The following is a 16,092-nucleotide window of genomic DNA, read 5'->3' on the forward strand; positions in this document are numbered from 1 at the left end:
CTCACTATACTGCTCTCAGAGGCTGGGGATGAGGGTGGGGGACACTGCAAAGGAGCCAAGACTACAGATGGGGGAGAAATTTGTTCAGTTCACATTTTAATTCACTTCTCCTTCAAAATTTTCAATTCTCCAAATGTTCCAATTGAGTTTGCAAATACAAAAAGACATATACTAGAGGAAAGTGCACAGAAAAATATGCATATCTATGAAAATAACATTCAAACTGCAACATATTTTGAGAAACGTGTACAAAAATGCATATGAATTTTCATGCAAATTTTGTTGTTGTTTTTTAAAAAAATCAGTTCTCAAAGTTCAGGATGAACTGAACAAGAGTGGAAAAATGAGAAACTGAGACCAAATGAAATTGACAGTTGTGTCCATCCCCATCCAAGACACCTGAATGTGTGCAGATTTATAGGTGTGCATAATCTAGGACCTGGCCTCTACATCTGAATGGGTCTTCTCCAACTGATGTACCAACAAGGCTATCCTAAAGAGAGGTATTCATGGCTGTGTTGAATACTGGGACAGGATCTCTTCCACATCTCCTTCTCACTTCCATGTCTGAGTATCTGGTTTTTGATGAATTGCAGACAAAGATGTGAGGAACCTGCCTGAGAAATGTTGCTAGTCTTCTTGAAAATATTTTAGTTTCCTGTAAAAAAAAAAATTCACCCAAGAAGGAACCTCCATTTGACCTTAAATTTTGCTTTTGGTGAAAGCCAGTGGTGACCTAGGAATTTTCTGAACCTCAACAAAATCCTCTTTCCAGTTCATAAAAATGATTTCATTTTCACTGAAATTCTTCAGGCGCTATCTGAATTCAGATTTTGTTTCGAGGGAAATTTGGTGTCACCTCTGGCAGGACTCAGACCCATGTAATTCCTAGTGCTGCCATAGCTACTCAATGAGTCATAGAGCTCTAGTCTCAAGTCTTGTTGCACACTCCACATTCCTTAGCCAAGCACCACAGATGCAGAACTGAAAGAGTAATGACGAGGTCCATTGTAGAGCATCTGCTGGTGAAGACATGAGCACAGTTGCATTGCGTGGATTGCTTCTGGATGTTCTCACTCTCAGGATCTTGCAGCCTCATGGGGATACCACATAAGCTGTGGCTATGTACTTTTTGCCATTGCCATAGGTAGATTTATCCCAAGTATATGTCTGGATCCCCAGATCATGGCCCCCAATTTTCAGATGACACCTGAAGAACAGAAAATGGACACTTCAGCATCTCTCTGACTCCGACCCATTATTTAGAATAGAGATTCTAACACAAAAAGGGGGAGCCGTCTCAGGATACTGTAGAAAAGTTTATTGTACAAAAACCCTTTGAACTATAAACTTTTCTACAGTATTTCTACAGTACCCTTTTTGTGTTCATCTTGGATGCTCACCCACCTTCCACCCACTTTGGGGGATACAGCCAATGAGTCCACAGGAATGACATAAAACTGCAACTTCACCACCTCTGTGTCCTTATTGGCAGTGGCACCACAAAGCAGCATCTGATCGGTTAAGAACACTGCTACTCAAAATGTATGTGTGTGGGTTTCTTTTTTAAAAAAAAAACCACTTTATTTTTAAAGGTGCATCAGGCCAGGAGGATGAGGATGAGATGTTGCTGCTACCAATGCTACCAGATATTATGATTTTTAAAGATAGGAAGGAAGGCTGGGTGGCAGCTTCTGCAGTAGTGGTGGTGGTGGTGGCAGCAAGTGGCCTGGTAGGCCATGGGGCAGGGCTGGGAAAGCAACTTGCCCTAGGATCCCTCAGAGTTAGCTGCATCCCTGATCAGGTTGGGGAATTCCAGCCCTAGGAGCTTGATTGACTCCCAGGATACTCAGTAGATGTAAGGGAGTTCCCTTCCCCCTGAAACTCTATCCCTTTCCCCGGAGCCCCATCCCTTGATATCACTTGAACACATTTCCCTTCTCAGCTGACAAAGGAAGCCCTGCTCTTATCTCCAGTCCCTGATCAGAGATAAGAGCAGGATTTCTATAGTCAACATTAGTGCTACTGCTAGATAAGAAAAGCCCACTCCAATCAGTGATCAAAGATCAGCACAGTATTTCCCTAGATAATGCTGACAAGCTCATCTGGGTGTGACCTACAGAAGTGGGGTTGTCCATCCCCAGTCTGGCTCCATGAGCCATATTAGGATTGTTAGCAGGACAAATTAGGCCATGGCCCAGAGGTTCCCCATTCCTGATTTAAATTATTTGTTTTTTAAAAAAACGTCTCAGCAGGAACATTGCCATTTCATTCCGAAGTTGTAACTTTATAGTATTGATACACTTCACAGGAAACTGAACATTCTGAAATTGGTTGTGGGCCTCCCACCCGCCATTCAAATTACCAGTGTGGTAGCCCTTGCCTCTGCCATTGTACTCACACTTTCCCAGGCCTGGCAATGAAACACAGCGAATAGAGGCCAAATTCAAATTCAGGACTGCTTCCAATGAAAGCTGTTCCAACCTCTTTGTAAAATCCATCCCAATTGAACTGCATCCCCAGGACATCTGGATATGAGGTCCACTAAATGGAGGGGGAGAGAAAAAGAAAAGGCAAGGCATCAGAAAAGAATACAGGATATTTTAAAACAATGAAATATTTCATGGGGGGGGGACTTCCATTGTTGACCCATAAAAACATGGAACAATTTACACTCTCCCCCCCTGAAGATATGAGCACTAACGATGATTGAAGAAGTGCAGGTTACACAACACACTTCCCCTCTAATATTTGGCAAATAAATAAATAAATAAATACAGCTGTGTCTGTTTTGTGAAAAGTGAAGAAGGGCCTCTTCTTATGGTGAAAAGGGCTTTGTATTCTCAGTGTTTGCTCTACAATATCTTTTGTTGGCGAGATAAAACACTATTAGTGTAAAGAGCAGGGCCTTTTCTGTTGTGACCCACAACCTATAGAACAGCTTGCTTAATCCAATTACATGGCCATAGACATTTTAATAAACCAGTTTGAGCTTTGGTGTAGGCAACAGATCGCTGACTGGTTTTGTAGGACTTTTCCCGGCTCTCTCACTACAATCCCAAAGCCCGCAACTGGTGTGACCCCCCCACACACACCTTTGTGAAGCTGTTGCTATTCGGCACGAGCTCCTGGCTCAGCGAACAGCCAACCCGCTGTGAGGGAAGTGTGCATGCACATCAGCATGTTTCATTGCTGAGTGTTTATATTTTTAAAAACACACACAAATATATCTCTGCTCAGGAGCGCATTTCTGACACAGTACCTATACCCTCTTGTGTTGCTGTGTATCAGCGCTGGTGTGCACCTCTCAAGAGTTATTTTTAAAAATGCTGTGCCCCATACCCAGCAGCCTAGTCCTACCCACTTCTGTCGATACACATTCAGAACCTCTGTCATGGGGCCCATGTTCTCCAGCAACGGCTCTCCTTTACTTGCAGGAAACTTGCCTGGTGTGTGCCCCGTGAGCAGTGATCACGGATCTGGGAAAACACGCAACCATCCCTCCTCTCTTTCAACTGGACAGGGAGGAGGTATCGGTAGGTGTACATGAGGCCCTAGTGTCCAGCATATTCACTTCCCCGTAATGCCCCAGTGACCATCGCATACTATTGCATACAATAGCTTCAGCATAGAAATGCAATAAATAAGTAAGTAAGTAAATAAATAATCCCTGCTTTACCAATTTGCCACGCGAGGTGGCAGGCTAAGGCAGTATCTTGCAGAGAGCAGCTGTATGTCAGAACAAATAACAGGGCACAAAATACCTGATGCAGTGGGGAGATCAGGAATAGGTCAGAGGACTCTGCTCGATCGGGAAGAAGAGGTGTCCAGGTTGTTGTGAATAGGTGGGAAGTAATATTCCCTTTGGAAATGGCTTGAGGGATGGAGCAGGAAGCACAATGGGGGCCATAAGGAGGGGGCCGCTATGGCTGGTGGCAGGGGAAGGTTATCGCATCCTCTTTGGGGCACGGAAAACCATAGGTGTCATGTCCCAGAGGTTTCTGCATCCAGAGGGTATTTTAATATTTCACATAGAGGACCAGAGGATCTGCAATCAGCACTAATTATAATTGGAAATGGGGAACTACGTCAGCCTCCCGAGACACTCTGCCAAGTGATCTTATTGGTCTCTGCAGAGGCCACCAGTGAGGGAGGAAGCAGCAGCCAGGCACCTCTCCACCGTGCCTGGGACCAGCTCCAGCTCAGAGCCCCCTCCCTCCTGCTACCAACTATCTCTGCAGAGGCCACCAGTGAGGGAGGAAGCAGCAGCCAGGCACCTCTCCACCATGCCTGGGACCAGCTCCAGCTCAGAGCCCCCTCCCTCCTGCTACCAACTGTCTCTGCAGAGGCCACCAGTGAGGGAGGAAGCAGCAGCCAGGCACCTCTCCACCGTGCCTGGGTCCAGCTCCAGCTGAGAGCCCCCTCCCTCCTGCTGTCAACTGTAACTGCTGAACTTTCCAACTAAGATTGTAGTGCCTGAATTTGCTTTCCTTTTCCCCCTCCTCCTCCTCCTCCCTCCCAATCCCCTTTCCTTTTGTGTCATGTCTTTTAGATTGTAAGCCTGTGGGCAGGGACTGTCAAGAAATACTTTTGTAAGCCGCCGTGAGAGCCTTTTTTGGCTGAATGGCGGCATAAAAATCCTTAAACAAACAAACAAACAAATCTTAAATTGGCTATTCTGCAGCCACTTCCCCCTAGAACGAGAGACTGCTGAGTTACAATTCATCATGAAGTTCAGATCTATCTCCTGTGGCTTAAAACAGTGGACAAGGCAATTACTTCCTGTGATTTATAAACTATACTTCAACCGATGCAACCTAAAATTACTTTTTCCTTTTTTGCAATCACAGAGGGACAAGTCTGCTTTTGCCAGCCCAGTTGCATGTGCCTAAATATAGATCCAACCCTAAATCTGGATCCAGAGAATCTACCCTGCTGGAGGAACTGCCTCTGAATTACAAGGATTCTGAAATGTAGAACCATCTCAAGGAATGGGTGGATCTCACTTTAGCTATTATCCAAAGCTGATGGCATATGAATGTATCTTTTTTTAACGTATTCGTATCCCCCCCAAATGGTTTTAATCATCTCCCAGTGAGTGTGCAAAACTGTTAGCATCCACACTGTTACTCACCGGACCATCATAGTTGTAGCTCAAATAATCAATTACACCCTGTTTCTCCAGAAGGTAAAAATGAATCCAGTTGTGGAATCCAGATACTTTCCCTTTCTTGATTTCTCCTGAAAAATAAAGAATATGTCCCATTTTGGATTTATGTACTATAAATCATACTAAGTATGTGCATTTTAGGGATGCTTCCAGTGTCAGGAAGGAAGAAAGGAAGGAAATTGTTGTGTTTCTCAAAACCTCCTGCCTTCTTGGGAGACAATTATGAGGCCTGCTAAGTAACCCACAAAGTTTTATTTAAGCAATAAACATCTCTTCCCACCTGAAGGGAGTGTAATCTCTAGGAACTTTCCCCTAGGCAAAACTATGCAAACTAAGTGAGACAATTGTCCTTTCAAGAAGAATGGAAAGCCCTTTCCCAAGATGAGTTAACTTCAGAGAGACTAGTTCTGAGGCAGCTTCTGATGGGATGCAAGGTGGGCTAACTCTCTCTCGCCTCCCTGTTGCTCCACCCATTTTAGTCTGTGGCGTACTCTAGGATTGGCTAACCTGTAGGTGCTCTCTCCTTCGGAAGAATGTTGGCTTCCCACTGACTGTGTATTATTTCCCCTTGACGAGATAAGCTCTGGAGAGTGTTCACCACCAGCTGGTGAAGAGCTTTCTCCCCAACTGGTACAGGCTGGCCTGTTTCCAGCGCCAACTCCTCTACTTCAGAGTCTGATTCTGATTGATCACCTGAAACACCTTCTTCCAACCCCAGGAGAGCAGGGCTAGACATGACAGAAATAGTAACACTAGGTGCTCCATGCATAGCAGTATACATGCAGGATAATTGTATTGTGCTGGAAAATCAAAATTATCCCAAGAATTGGATTTAGTATAATGATATGAACAGTTTAGAATGTCATGATTCATTATTGTGTGTTGTGGGGAGAGAACTGGAGTAACTTCAGCAATCTGTACACACTTCTTTGCTTGTGTCAAAGTAGATGTCCAAGTAGGCCAGGGGTGAAAACTTGTGGTCCTCCAGATATTTTGGCCTACAGCTCCCATCATCTGTCATCAATGGGTTTGCTGCCTATGGCTGATGGGAGTTGTAATCCAAAACACCTGGAAAGGCACAAGTTGCCCACCCCTTGCTTTGGATCAGGCTAATACACAAAATAAGCAGGCAGGAATTCAGCCGGCTTGTGCTCCCTTCCAGTACTGATTCCTTTCCCTGCTAAAGTGATGAAAGGTAAATCTCGGTATTTTATTTAGAATCCCTCCTTCCCCACCCCTCATTCTATAAAGATGGTGATCCCTGGAAGAGCCAGGCCTTTTAGCATGTTCAGTTAGCTTTGCTTTGGAAACTGAGTCAGGGGTTGTTGTTGTATCTAACATGGTACCTAACAAAGAAAGAGGAATCAGTGGAGATTACAGCTACAGCAATGCGTTCATACCATATTTGCATAGGCTAAGAAAGCCCTCCCTAACCTGGATCCTTCCAGGTGTGTTCAACTGCACTCTCCATCATCCCCAGCCAGCATGGACCACTTGGCAAGCTGGCTGGAAATGATTGGAGTTTTAGTCCAACATATCGGGAGGGCACCGAGTTGGGGAAGACTGAGCTTAGGGAATTGAGAAGTTTATATATTTACAGGGAAAGGATTCACTCAAAGTGCAGATTGCTTCTAAGACAGTGTGTGGCTTCTGCACCCCCCTCTTTAGAGACAAAACTGTACATAATAGTCAGTTGCCCGTAGATTGTTGCTTACGGTTTTCTGTTTGAAAAGATGCATTCACAATGGTGGTAAGTTAAAGCAGAAAACCTCAGTGATGTTATCAAAGAGCCAGTTCTTTCTGACTGGCCACATGGTACTCTAATATCATCACATTTGCTATGTGCTTTCAGATAGTTTGGAATCATGCAAAGAAGAAACCTTTCCAAGGTATCCCCCCGCCCCGCTCCACAAATGGTGTCAAAGGAGTAGCAGCAGCAAACAAGCAAACAATGGCTGTAAATAAGTGCAAAAATGCATGGAGGAGTGAAAGAGTTGGTTGGATTTTATGGCTGTACCTGAAAAGACGTGCTCGAAGCCACTGGAGTCACCATCGTCTTTGCCCCTGGAATAAAGGCCAAACCACATTTTCTTGAGGTCAGCAACAAACTCTGGCTCTGTATCATACCGGTCTACAAGAGAGATGGCAAGAGGTGAACAAAAGGTCATCAATTCCTCATCAAAATTGTGGGGAAGAAGAAGGACCGAGGGGACAGGAGCAGGCAGAAGTAACATCGGGGCCTGCTCCTGCTGGACTCTCTCTCTCTCTCTCTCTCTCTCTCTCTCTCTCTCTCTCTCTCTCTCTCCTCCCTCCCTCCCTCCCTCCCTCCTTGACTCCTTTTCCTTGTGTGTCATGTCTTTATTAGATTGTAAGCCTGAGGGCAGGGACTGTCTTTTTTCCTAAGTGTAAGCCGCTCCGAGAGCCTTTTTTGGCTGAGGAGCGGGGTATAAGTATGATAAATAAATAAAATAAATAAATAAAAAGAACCAAACTGAGACATCCTGAAGTGCTTCTGTCTCTCCCCTGTAATTTTCTGCATCAATGGGGCATAGTGCATCAGTGGAGGCTCGTGGCTCTGAATTCAGTGGGGCTGTGAATCCCCTCTGGGTTTCAGTCTGAACCAGCACAAACTCCAAAGGAGCTGACCATGGTGCTGAACCTATTTGGGGTTTGGGGCTCAGCACCATGGATAGCTCATTTAGCGTATCCTGACTAGTTCAGACTGAAACCCAACTAGCCCATCCTGGCCCTATCTACTCTCACTGATCCATTTGTAATTTGGCCATTTTTACCCTTTTCTAGATGTTATACAATGACATAAAACAGCATGGGCCTCAATCCTAGCAGAGACTCACTTTTGCTTTGAAGGAACCTGTAAAGGTCTTTCATGACCTCCGTCTTCATGATCTCCTCGAGGAAAGTGTCCTGCTCCGCCAGTTGCTCTGTGTTGAAGTCTTCCTCTGTCCCGACCTCTTTATGATAATTATCCAGCAGCTTAATGAAGCTGGCGTAAGTCGGCTTGGAGAAAAGCTTCTCCTCATTAACGTAATCAAAAAGCCTGCACAAGAAGAGGGTTTCCCTGTTATAAAGATAGTTGTGCTCTCCAGAGGGAGAGGATTCACCCCACATCCTTCATAGACAGCCCAGAAAGTGACTCAATAAAGGCAGACTCCATCACAGACAGTTATACAGCAGGTGAGACTTTTCCTACTAGGGAGCTTCTGCTAAGGATGTATGGAAATTAGTTTGTTTGTTTTTTTATCTGGATTTACCCAGCTCACACCAAACACAGACTTGGGCATAATCTGTGGTCACAGTCCATAAAGTCCAACATGCATTGTGATTCGCAGACCCCAAAAATGTGTTCAAGAGCATGCATACATCTGGAAAATGTGCATGAAAACATGCATAGTTTTGAAAAATGCGCATGGAAATGCACCCTTTTGACAAATGCTCATGAACACACTTTAACCAATGGGAGAAGAATGTGTACACTTCAAATTTGTGGTCAACTGATGGGAAAAATATGTGAAAAATATGCACGGATTTTCATGTGAAAGCAAGATCAACAAAGCTCTCGATCTGATACATTCCAGTCAGAATGAGCTTTGAGTTGGGGTTGGGAGAACTTCAGCAGGCTTGCATTTTGTAGCTCATCCTTAGCTGCTGCCACTTGGGACACGATGCAGTGTCATTGTCCAGGGCACAGGAATCCTTGCTGGGGTGAGTGTCTTTCCCTTTCAGGAGCCACCCCATTCTTGGCCCATGCAGAGGCCAGGCTATTGGTCCACAATGTGCTCCTCCTGGTTGGTTCAGCTGTGCCTAGGGCAGGGTGCCCTCTCCCCTTTCCTTGTATGGATTTGAAACTGGGACCCCCTGTATTTTAAAAAAAACCCACTGAGGTTTCCAATCAGACAATGGTTCCTCCTGCAGGCACTATGTTCCTCTGGCTAGGAGAAGAAGACCAATGCCCTGAGATGCTTCTTGCCCACTGCTGTGACTATGGTTAGAGAGAGAGAGTAATGTAATGGTTAGAGAGAGAGGTTCTGGCAGGATCTACACTACTGCTTTAAAACAGTTTATAACAGTAGTGACAGCTGTTGGGGCCCAGGACACACTCCCTATACCATTTTCAAACCATTTTCAAAGTGTCATATCCTGCTTGGTGTCGATCTGGCCTCTACAGGAAATCAGATCATCCCCTGGATGTGATCAGCAGGGGGCAGGAGGATTTTTAAAAAGATCCCCCCCCCATTTACAACAGTAGGACAATATTAGCACTTCAAAGGGAACATGCCCTTTGAAGTGCTAATATTGTCCTGAGATGCACTTCACTATCTCCTTTATTTCTGAAGGATATTGTGGTTGAGGTTTAAATTTAAAAATGTCCTATAAATCAGGGGATGATCCAATTTGCTTCAAAATTGGCATGACTAAGGATCTATTTAGAAGCAATCATGGTGCCCAGTTACATACATGTCTGTATCTTGAAAAATGACGGATATAACTGCATTTCTGTAAATGGGGGGAAATCTTTTTAAAAATCCCAAAAAATCAGGGGGTTATATGATTTCCTTCAAAATTGGCATGAATAATTATCTATTTAGAAGCTATCATGGTGCCCAGTTACATCTCTGTATCTTGAAAAATGATGGAGAAGAATGCAGTTTTGTAAATTGGGGGAATGGTTGAGGGTTAAAAGGTTAAAAAATCACTAAAAATCAGGGCATGATCTGATTTCCTTCAAAATGGCCATGCCTAAGGTCCTATGTGGAAGCTATCATGGTGCCCAGTTACATGCGTGTAGCTTAAAAAATAACAGAGATAACTGCATTTCTGTAAATGAGGGGAAATCTTTTTTAAAATCCCCCAAAATCAGGAGATGATTGTGCCCTATTACTATTATTATTATTATTATTATTATTATTATTATTATTATTATTTATATAGCACCATCAATGTACATGGTGCTGTACAGAGTAAAACAGTAAATAGCGAGACCCTGCCACATAGGCTTACATTCTAATAAAATCATAATAAAACAATAAGGAGGGGAAGAGAATGCAAACAGGCACAGGGTAGGGTAAACAGGCACTGGGTAGGGTAAAACTAACAGTATAAAGTCAGGACAACATCAAGTTTTAAAAGCTTTAGGAAAAAGAAAAGTTTTTAGCTGAGCTTTAAAAGCTGCGGTTGAACTTGTAGTTCTCAAATGTTCTGGAAGAGCGTTCCAGGCGTAAGGGGCAGCAGAAGAAAATGGACGAAGCCGAGCAAGGGAAGCAGAGACCCTTGGGCAGGCGAGAAACATGGCACCAGAGGAGCGAAGAGCACGAGTGGGGCGATAGTGTGAGATGAGAGAGGAGAGATAGGAAGGAGTTACATGTGTGTACCTTGGAAAACAAAAAAGTTATAGGCGTTCTTCTTTTCCAATGTAAGTCAATGGGAAAAGATGCTCAAAATGGCATCTGGAGCTCCAGATCGAGGCGAAGCAATCTAAAAGGAGGCAAACCGCTTCACTTCGACCTGCAGGTCCCTCGACCCAATCCAGATCCACATTTAGTAGGTCCGAATCGGGTCACTCCACTCGGAATTTATTTATTTATTTATATATTTAAGGATTTTTATGCCGCCATTCAGCCAAAAAAGGCTCTCACGGCGCCTTACAAAAGTATTTCTTGACAGTCCCTGCCCACAGGCTTACAATCTAAAAGACATGACACAAAAGGAAAGGGGATTGGGAGGGGGGAGGAGGAGGGGGGAAAGGAAAGGAAATTCAGGCACTACAATCTTAGTTGTAAAGTTCAGCAGCTACAGGTGACAGCAGGAGGGAGGGGGCTCTCAGCTGGAGCTGGACCCAGGCATGGTGGAGAGGTGCCTGGCTGCTGCTTCCTCCCTCACTGGTGGCCTCTCGGAATTCACTGATCTGAATCAGAGCAGAGCACCAGGTTAACCAGGTTCATTACCCAGGTTAATTTCTGCTAAGGGGGAAATAACCTGGTGCCCTGAAGAGGTCCGCCTGGCGCCTACATTGTACTCCTTTCGTCACCAGCTGAAGACCTTTTTATTTTCTCAGTATTTTAACACTTAATTTTAACATATTTAAATTTTACTGTTCTAATTCCGTATTTTAATCTTATATCAATTTCTTCAGTGCTGGTTTTATCCTGGTTGTGCTTTTTATACTGTATTTTGTATTTGGTTTTTTTAGACTGTTGGTTGTTTTATTATGGTTTTAATTTTTGTGAACTGCCCAGAGAGCTTCGGCTATTGGGTGGTATAAAAATGTAATAAATAAATACATGTTTTGGGCTGTAGCTCCTATACTCCCTGACCATTTGTCATGCTGCCTAAAGCTTACGGAACATGTAGTCCCAAACATATTGATGGCACCAGGCTGCCTACCCTGATCTACATTCACTTTGCCATTTTTGCACTCTGCATTCCACTGGGGTAAACATGCACCAAGCTTGTATGAAACTCACGGTTTGGGGGATTGATCTTCTTGTTCCTTAGTATCTGAAGTTAAGTGTTGCTTGTTAACAATGATATCAGATTCCTCTGCTTTGTTGCGGTCACTTTGGTAAAGCTGCTCTGACGTTTGTTTCAATTCTTCATCGGTGATAGCATCGTCACTGCTGGAGAATCCCTCTGTGCAGGAAGAGGCCATTATATTAGCAAAAGAACATGAGCAACAAATCTGCAATATGCCTATGATGGGCTACCCCTCATCTATTCCTGAAATCAGGGTGGGTCAAAGGTAGCAGGAACCACTCTTCCTGGTGAATAACAGGCTGCAAAGAGATCATTTAAAACACACTCTAGAGATGGGCAAATCAGTCTATTTCTGGACCATGTATGCATTAATTGAGTATGGCATTTTGTCCTGTTTCTGCATAAATCTGAATATATATTTTTTAAAACAACTGTATGGAAATTCATACTTAAATATGTATTTTGACTATATTCTCTTACTTAATATGCTCAGAAAACGGCTGCCATTGGGGAGGGGGACATGGCTATTCACAAAACACTAACCAAGGAGGCAAAGTGGTGAGAGTAAACTAAAAGTAACTTACTCAAGAACCTAAGTACAAGGGAGAGGTGGGCTCTGAGCTCCAAGACACAAAACCACAGTTTTGCACCCAAAGAAAGAAGACCCAGGAGGGCAGCACTTCACTTTGCTCCATGCCAGTCTCCCAATTAATGATGATGATTATGATGATGTAATAAAGTTTAAGAAAATAATAAAAATCAAGAGGGGCAGAGAGACTGGTGGGTGCCAAGAGAGATGTTCCTTGGGCACCTTGTTGCCCATGGGCACCACACTGAAGACCTCAGGGCTAGCAGGTCTTGCTTATGTTGGTAGTCCTTACCAACAGTGACAGCTGCTAGCCAGTCAACAAATCCCTGTGCCTACACTACCATCTTCCACTGGTTACCAGTAGCTCAGTTCTTCGATGGCAGCAGGAGCTGCCAATGGTTTCCAACAGTAAATCAACTCAACACCCACTGTTCATTTCTGTTGTCACACCTCATCTAATACATGACACAAGTACTCACCAGCAGACACTGTGCCCCTTTCATTGTCGTCTGTATTAGCTGCAACAGAAGGGAGAAATGGTTGCATGTAAACCAGGGGTGAGCGGAATTGGGTCTTGTAGGATCTACTTTGTTGTCACTAGAACCAGTGCTGGCCTTAGGGTAGGGGACCTGGTCAGTTGCCCACAGCATCGAGTTGAGGAGGGTGCCACGCTGAGCTCAGTAGCTGTGGTTTTGTTTTTCTTTTCTTTTTGTTTTTATTGTGCTATCTCCAAAGAGCTAGGGTGGCAAAAAGCAAGTGTAACCTTGTTTTCAAGGTTCTACAGGTTGTTTGGGTATTAACTGCAAAGATGATCTTCCTTCAATTAGCATCAAACTATGCTTCTTTTTCAATTTCCATTTGATGTCATTTGCGCTAGGTAAAAATCAGTGGAATGCAGCTTTACTTGGAGGTGACATTACCGAGGATTTAGCACTTCAAATGCTGTAAACACTAAAAAAAATTAACAATAAAATAAAGCCACAAGCTGTCAGAGGTCAGCTGGATACCATTAGTTATTTTTAACTTTTCTTTATTATTTTTAAACATCAAAATAATAGATATTCTAAAAGAATGCTTATCAAAAGACAGGAACTTCTACAAAACACACACACGCACACTATATTGTGTGCACTGTCACCACTCAGCATGGGGCTTTTGAAGCTTTGGCTTATGCAAACTATAGCACAGTGACCAAGAGATCAAGGTTTTTCTGAGCAACGTTCTCAATGGATTATGGTAGCAAGCGGTGTGACCTTCTCATCCGTCAAGTACATTCTGATGAGGAAGGAGGAGTTGCAGCTGAGAATTCTCAGATGTAGTCTGTGCATGCAAAAATTCACGCATGTGGCCCCCAGCTTTGTATGCATATGCATGGGTTCTTGTAGGGGGAGGCATCAGGGCCCCCAACATCACACCTACTCCCCGCCTGGAGTGCTAATTAGGCCAGACCTTACTAGAATCCTGAAGTCCACTGAATGAAGCCAGAAGGATAGACAAAGAATGAAGAAACAAGGGTGCCCCTGAGCACAAGTTCAGCCCTGGAATTTGTTTGCAGTGACAATACTAGAGCTCACACACAAAATCCGTGGTGGAAAAAGGCAGGATCAACTTAAATATTCTAGTGAGCCCCAGTTTCATCAGTGTAGCAATGCATCATATGTCTGCATGTACAGGGCCACAAATAGGGATGTACGGATTTTGTTATATCCTTTCTCTCTATGTTTCATAGATTTTCAGGCATCTTTTGTTCCATCGTCCACTCGCTGGCAGAATCGGATTTTTTTTTAACTAGAATGTCATTCTACTTCGCGTGTGCAACTGCACTACTCAATGTGGATTAGCACATTTGCACAACTAATGTGAATTAGCACCAATGCGAATTAACTCAATTCCTTCCCAAATGTGAAAAAAAACCAATTCTCATCCACGTTTCGGAAAAAGATGATCCACTGCTGAATCCGCAGGTTGAATTCATAGACATTTTATTCCACTGTGAATTTTTCCGACATGCCTAGCCATAAATACCCATGGTCCTCTGAGCTGGATACAAAGGCTGCCCGACACCCCTTTGATCTGTAATTATCCCTTTCTCAATTCCCAAGATGAAACCTACCAACAGTTTTTCAATTCCCCACATTTATTTGGGGAACATAACGGAAGTTTGTTCTTTGGAATGGAGTGATCATCAGTCTGGACTGTTCCATACCATTATGTGCAAATGTATACAAGCACACACAGGCACACACAATATATGGATATATTCACTCACCCTGTCCGCAGTGAATGTGGTAGTCTTCACAGCAGTTCTGATGTTTTTCACATTTATCATTGCAATGGCAAACATCTCTGGAGTTGTACTTCTCATTGCATCGTCCTTCGCAGGAATCGAGCGGGCCGTACAAAGCTAAAATTAAGGTTGGGGGAGGGGGATTTGCAGATTAATAGCATATTACAGTGAATAGAGATAGTGTGTGTGGTGCTGTGCTGAAAGTTTCTCCCATGAGAATTTTGACTGTTCTTATTCAATTTGATAGGGGGGGAAATGCTTTAGAAATGAAATTCAAATGAGAAGAAATATCAGAGAAATTCTCAAGGGTTTGGTTCAGGGTTCTTGCACTTTCCTCACTTACGAGGTGGCTGAGGAGTGTGTATGTCATGTCTAGCCCTGCTCCCCCTCTTTTGGAAGAAGGTGTTTCAGGTAATCAATCTGAATAAGACTCTGAAGTAGAGGAGTCGGCGCCAGAAACAGGCCAGCCTGTACCAGTGGGGGAGAAAGCTCTCATAGGCTCTTCACCAGGCGGATCCTTCGCCTCGATCCGGAGCTCCACAAAAAAGGTAAAGGGGGGTTACTTGGCCCTGCCGCTGTCGCTGCCGCCCATATAGTGATGGCGGCAGAGCCAGGTAAAGGGGAGGGAGGGTCTTACCTGCATCCGTCCGCAGTCCCGCGGCTGCTTCAACTGAGCCCGAGGACTTAAACAAGAAGACTAGGCCGCAACTGTGGCCCAGTCTTCCTGGTTGAGTCCTCGGGCTCAGTTGAAGCAGCCGTGGGACCGCGGACGGATGCAGGTAAGGGAGAGGAGGGAGGGGGTTTACCTGGCCCTGCCATCGCCCGTGCGGCGATGGCAGCAGAGCCAGGGAAGGGGGAAGGGGGAGGGTGTCTTACCTGCATCCGTCCATGGTCCCGCGGCTGCCTCAACAGGCTCTTCCTGTTTGAGTCCTCGGGCTCAGTTGAAGCAGCGGATGGATGCAGGTAAGGGGGAGGAGGGAGGGGGGTTACCTGCATCTGTCCTGGCCCATCCCAGCTTCACTAGAGCCTGTGGCTCAACCAGGAAGTGTAGGCCGCAATCGGGGCTTACAGTTCCTGGTTGAGCCACGGGCTCTAGTGAAGCTGGGATGGGCCGGGACTGACACAGGTAAGGGGGAGGAAGGAGGGGGCCTTACCTGGCACCACCCCTGCCACTGTGTAGCTCCGATTCAGAGCCGGAGCTCCTCAGTGGAGCGGAGCGGCCCCTAGGCAGATTGAGGCAGGGCGGAGCGGGCCCGATCTGCAATTTGCGGATCGGGTGCGAAGGGGATCAGGAGGTCCGTGCACACCCCTACACAATATGATTTCATTCCTGAGCAATTTCATATCATTTGCAAACTCTGATGAAATCCTCATACATCCCTACTCTCTGGAACAACAAAAAACAAATTTGTTCCATAGCCTCATAAGTTTCCCTAACTGATAATAGGTTTGTAACCTGGGTCACGATCACCCAGACTTCTAATAAAATGCATATTTTCTTGCTGCATCATGCTTGGTCCCTGCCTGGATGGAAAGTTACAGGGGAACCCTTTG

At 44.7% G+C, this 16,092-nt stretch overlaps 1 protein-coding gene across 1 annotated transcript; it reads right to left on the reverse strand.

Moving 5' to 3' along the window:
* Nucleotides 1-679: 679 nt before the first annotated feature.
* Nucleotides 680-15,428, reverse strand: ENDOU (endonuclease, poly(U) specific). The gene is made up of 9 exons (XM_063118935.1): nt 15,419-15,428; nt 14,521-14,655; nt 12,731-12,769; nt 11,653-11,818; nt 8,026-8,228; nt 7,188-7,301; nt 5,135-5,241; nt 2,402-2,544; nt 680-1,210 (listed from the first exon to the last, which is right to left on the reverse strand). Exons 1-9 carry the CDS (start codon nt 15,426-15,428, stop codon nt 1,096-1,098), a joined length of 1,032 nt encoding a protein of 343 aa, XP_062975005.1. The 3' UTR covers nt 680-1,095.
* Between the last annotated feature and the right edge of the window lie 664 nt (nt 15,429-16,092).

This window comes from Elgaria multicarinata, chromosome 3 (genome assembly GCF_023053635.1).
Source record: "Elgaria multicarinata webbii isolate HBS135686 ecotype San Diego chromosome 3, rElgMul1.1.pri, whole genome shotgun sequence".
Classification (NCBI taxonomy): domain Eukaryota; kingdom Metazoa; phylum Chordata; class Lepidosauria; order Squamata; family Anguidae; genus Elgaria; species Elgaria multicarinata.

What these genes read in the sequence shown, in the direction of transcription:
- ENDOU (XM_063118935.1), bottom strand. An exon ending in GAAGATCAATCCCCCAAACC is followed by an intron (nt 8,229 to 11,652) that starts GTGAGTTTCATA and finishes CTTCTTGTGCAG; the next exon opens with GCTTTTTGATTACGTTAATG. An exon ending in GCTACAACTATGATGGTCCG is followed by an intron (nt 2,545 to 5,134) that starts GTGAGTAACAGT and finishes CCCTCCATTTAG; the next exon opens with TGGACCTCATATCCAGATGT.